This window comes from Pygocentrus nattereri, chromosome 11 (genome assembly GCF_015220715.1).
Source record: "Pygocentrus nattereri isolate fPygNat1 chromosome 11, fPygNat1.pri, whole genome shotgun sequence".
Taxonomy (NCBI): domain Eukaryota; kingdom Metazoa; phylum Chordata; class Actinopteri; order Characiformes; family Serrasalmidae; genus Pygocentrus; species Pygocentrus nattereri.
In genome coordinates, this window is record NC_051221.1 from 21,096,424 (window position 1) to 21,101,373 (window position 4,950).

General features: G+C 41.8%; 1 protein-coding gene across 4 annotated transcripts in view; it reads right to left on the bottom strand.

Moving 5' to 3' along the window:
- The window catches only part of abcc8 (ATP-binding cassette, sub-family C (CFTR/MRP), member 8), a 63,569-nt gene extending 59,160 nt beyond the window's left edge, over positions 1–4,409 (bottom strand). For 2 of the 4 annotated variants that reach the window (XM_037542446.1, XM_037542444.1), the window contains exon 1: positions 3,999–4,409. In XM_037542446.1, the coding sequence (XP_037398343.1) occupies positions 3,999–4,037 (39 nt within the window). In that variant the 5' untranslated portion in view covers positions 4,038–4,409. The remainder of the gene's footprint in view (positions 1–3,998) is intronic. The other 2 variants (XM_037542448.1, XM_037542445.1) reach the window with 1 other exon arrangement.
- Between the last annotated feature and the right edge of the window lie 541 nt (positions 4,410–4,950).

A 4,950-nucleotide genomic window follows, 5' to 3' on the forward strand; every position in this document is an offset into this window, starting at 1 on the left:
CATTTTGAATAGTTTCTTCAACAAATGCATTTCAGTATGAAGCTTAATGTGAAACTTGTCCATTGTCTGTTATTTTTTCAAGTTTTGACAGAAAGCAACTGTAATTCATTATATTTAACTCCCAGTCAAATCTGTAAATAAGAATAACTGATACTTATCCGACCCCAATTTTATACTGTGTTCAATTTTATGATCTATGTCTAAGCTGGTTACCTGATCCAGGCAGAAATCAGAAACCAGGCATTTACAGCCCCCCTCTCGTGCTCTCTTTCACTTCCTGCCCTGCACTCAAATACCACCCCATAGTTGACATGGGAACCTTCATCCATACACTGAACACATGAGAAGCAGCATTAGGCAGGACATTGATTGGTGAAGTGAGGGGTGTCTGGGAATGCACATACAGATGAACACACAGACATTTTGTATACAATTTCATTGTGCATTTGCCCCATATTTCATGTTTATATGCATTTTGTCACCGATAGACAAAAACTTTAAAGTAAATAAAGAGCAGGTGGTACATCTAATTGTTTTAAAAATAGGAAAAACAACACAAATAAAACTATATGCATTTAGGCAAAATACTTCAACAAAGCAGGGATGGTTGAATAGTGATTGCGTATATGCATTCAGTAACATATTCCGCTGCTCCCACAATCCCCTGAGCAGGACTGTGTGTCTAAGCAAATATTCACCATATGCCAATAACGATATACTCCTATAATAAAAAGCTGAGTCATTGTTAATGTATTGTGCCTTTGGGAACTCATAACTTTCAAAAAAATTTTTTAATTCCTTTTGATATCTCTTGTATGAGACAATAGAATACACAGAAAACATCAGTGTTCAGCTTAAACTTTGCAATGGTAAGCCAACATCTTATGATGCAGCCACAAGTTGTGTCCACGCTGTCATGGACAAACACAACATATATTAACCTTGTAAATGGCCAGGGCCCACCAGCTGGTTGCAATAAGCCATAAGGGGCTGTGTGTTACGGTGGCATGTCAGGGACGTTGTTAGGCACAACAAGAAACTGCCTTAGTTTAAAGCCTAACTTTGAATATTAGTGTAGGGTAGTATGTTATAAATAGGACATAAACTGCAGCACACCTCTAATCCTCAAACATAATGTTTTCTCCAGTGGGACTGAATGAAATGACTCAGTAATCTGAAGGCAATCTGTTGCTACAGTGCTAGAAAGTGAAGCACCATTCACTAAAATGTGAGTCATTTTGTTGGCTATGAGCAGTTAAGAGGCTTCTGGATACTCCAGAGTCCAGCTTACATCTCACATTTGTAGTCATATCGTCAATAAAAACAAAGGAGCCAGGTGCCTATCTGGTTTCTAGGGTTAGGTGTTTTGCCTTGTACTGTGAGCAGTTCTTTTTTTCACATTATCCTCTTTCTATTACTGTTGTACAAGTTCAATTGATGTTGTCTGTGCGTAAGATTCTGTCTCAGAGCTGTACGTTTTTTTTAACATAATATTACATATATTATTATATATTATGTTATTATATAGACTGTCTGTGTCTGTCTGTCTGTCTGCACTGCGATGGACTGGCAACCTGTCCAGGGTGTATCCTGCCTTCTGCCAGAAGACTGCTGGGATAGGCTCCAGCACCCCCACGCGACCCTGACGGAGAAGCGGCTTAGAAAATGGATGGATGGATGGATGGATGGATGGATGGATGGATGGATGTTATTATATATAAGTATAGCAAAACTGTACTTACTGTTCAGCTGAATGCTGAATGTTGTGATAAACCCTGTGAGTGTGAGGTCATGCTGGTGGATTCTTCTCATTATAGTAAGTCTACATCTTGAATTGAATTATTGTTGTGTTAAACAGTTTATTTATTTTTAAATCTAATTTCTTTGTTTTTCCCATGACTGACCTTTTTTTCATCCACCCACTGCTGTGGTCTTCTGTGCTCTGTCAGGTTGTTTGCTTATGTTAAGCTCCCCAGATTGTTCTTTGTTATTAACACTCTAATTGCTTTGGCTAATTCTCTGATTGATTTATTGTCTTCTTCTCAATGGCCTGGTTTCGCTACCTGTTTGGTCCTCATGTTGAGAAAACAACAGACTCTGAAAGCAAATGTCACATCCAGCCAGCACCTGACCTTTTGCTAGCTCTCTTGAGCACGCACTAACAACGCAAGGACAAACAACTGGGCAAGAAAACTGATCAGCCAAATGTCCAATTGACTTATCCACCTTCGCACACAAAATGGGTTCTTAACATAGATACTCTTGCTAGGCTGGATAAGCTTTACAGAATGTTGGTAAAGGTCCTGTTCAACATAATGAGAAATTGTAGTGCACTATTTAGAGCCCGACGACACAATAAATACAATAAGTCAATAAATAAATAATCTATCAATGTGACATAATTCACATACAAAATAAACATCACTTGAAATAATATCACACTCCAAATGAATTTGAGCAACAACTGAGTTACAATTCCTCATTACATTGAATGGAAGAACAGCCATAGCATTAAAACCATCTGCTTGTTTCTACACATTGCACATTTTATCAGCTCTGCTTACCATATGGTGCACTCTGTAGTTCTACAATTACACACTGTAGTCCATCTGTTTCTCTGTGAATTTTGGTAGACCCCCTTTCTCCTTGCTCTTCACTAGTCAGGACCACCACAGGACCAACACAGATCAGGTATTATTTGGGTGGTGGATCATTCTCAGCACTGCAGTTACACGGACGTGGTGGTGTGTTAATGTGTGTTGTGCTGGTACGAGTGAATCAGACAGCAGTGCCACTGGAGCTTATAAGCACCTCAGTATCAGTCCACCAACCAGAAGTATCCAGCCAGCAGTGTCTTGTGACTGATGAAGGACTAGAGGATGACTCTGATTTTACATCTACAAGGTGGACCAACAAATTCTAATAGAGTGGGCAATCAGTTTAAAAACGTCAGCAGCACTGCTGTGTCCGATCCACTCACACCAGCGGAACACACACCATCACCACATCAAGTTTCACTACAGTGCTGAGAATGAAGAGAAACAGGTGGACTACAGTCTGTAATTGTAAAAGTACAAAGGGCACCCCTATGGTAAGTGGAGCTGATAACTGGACAATGAAACAAATAGATGGTTCAAGTGTGTGTGTGTATAAATATATATATATATATATATATATATATATATATATATATATATATATACATATCATTTCAAGACCACGTGTTGGAGCGCAAGACAAAAACAACAAAATGCAACAAGCATGCTACTTCTCATCGTGTCCCAACTCTAAATCAGACACAGCTCGTACAGACAGTGTTGACCAGACACTGTGTCTCTGTGTGAGCTGAAAGGAGAGCTCTATGAGGTCCCAGCTGAACCGTTACTGGACCACTGAGGAAATCAGAGGTCAGGGGTGAAGACTGACAATGCATCACTAATAAACATAGCGGTCAGCTGGAGCATCCTTGAGCTGTGGCAGCCTCTGCTCTCTTATCTTATTACTTTACACACCCGCACAAAGAAGCGGTGATGAAAACGTGGTCAGCAGGCCAGGGCTAGTGTAGTGTTCAGAGGCAGATTGATTATCTAGCTGCCCCCAAGGCAGCCCCTCGCTGTCTCTCAGATACCTCGCATGGCTGCACATCCACAGCACTAAAGATGTACAACTCGGATTACCAACTCCAGCACGAAGATCGAAATTACAACAGAACAGAATTCGTTGTGTATCACACAAAGTGTGTGAGAGGATCCTGGAGGGTCACGATGTGATCTGTTAAGTCAAACTTTTAGACTCGAATGGAAACAAAATTGCAATAAATAATAATCATAATAATAATAGTAATAATAATAATAATGTGTCTCAAATCAACGCAGCCTTAAAAACATCAGCATCCTCCAGTGGTTCTCATCATTATCTGCCTGCATGGCTCAAAATGAGCATCATAAATGGCGCCACCACTGTCTACTGTAATAAGAACAAAAGAACAGCGTGCATACCGGTCTGTGGCGGGAAATCATCTTAACGCCAAAAAACATTCACGTTCCTCCCAAAACGGATCTCAGGTGAAGGACTCAGCGGCAGCACCTCCAGCGCCAAGCAGCGCCTGAAAGCGCCTCGCTGAGCTACATGTTTCTGCCCGACTCCACTGAAGCGCTGCTAGACCCGCTTCCAGGAAGACGGAGCTATCGAGCAGAGGCGACGGAGCGGCTGAGGCAGTCAGTGTGGCAGGTGGTCACGGTGCGCTCTCGGTGGAACTAGCCATGGTGCTGAAAAAATGTAAATTCCTCCTCGAGATCAGCCAGGATGAGGTTCGAGCGCCCAGCAACTCAACAGCCATTAGGCTGTCACGTACACATGTAGGCTACAGTGTCAGCCTGCGGTGTGGAGCCAACCACATATGAAAGTGAACCACACGTCAATTGTTGGTCATAGCCCTTCAGTTACACAACACTTACACGGGGTGACTCATTTAGCGAGGGCGCGATTGCTCTGCTGGACCATTATCTCAAACCATTGCACGGTAAAGTATCTGAATTTGGACTGCGTATTTATTCAAAACAGCACAGGGTCGTGTACATGTTCTCCAAAGCTACGATTATCGGATATCGCAGGCTGAGCACTGAGGAGCTGTACTTAGGCCAGGCAATCTTGGACGACAATACATTTTAACGTGTTAAAACAAAGTGAGCAGTAGCTCTGAAAGGTCAGACAAAGGCTACAGATTAAGAAACTGGCCTGTGAATTTCAGCAGCTCAGCTCAATATCATGAAGCGAACCACTGCCCCCTACAGTCGATGAACTTAATAGCAACCTAGCCCAGATGAAGCTCACACGTCCCAGTTAATTAATAACTGAATCGATCTATGAACGTCTCTTTGGCCATCAATATACAGTAAACACACCAGAAATCGCAAAAAGTACATAAATAACAGAAAGACCAACCACAGA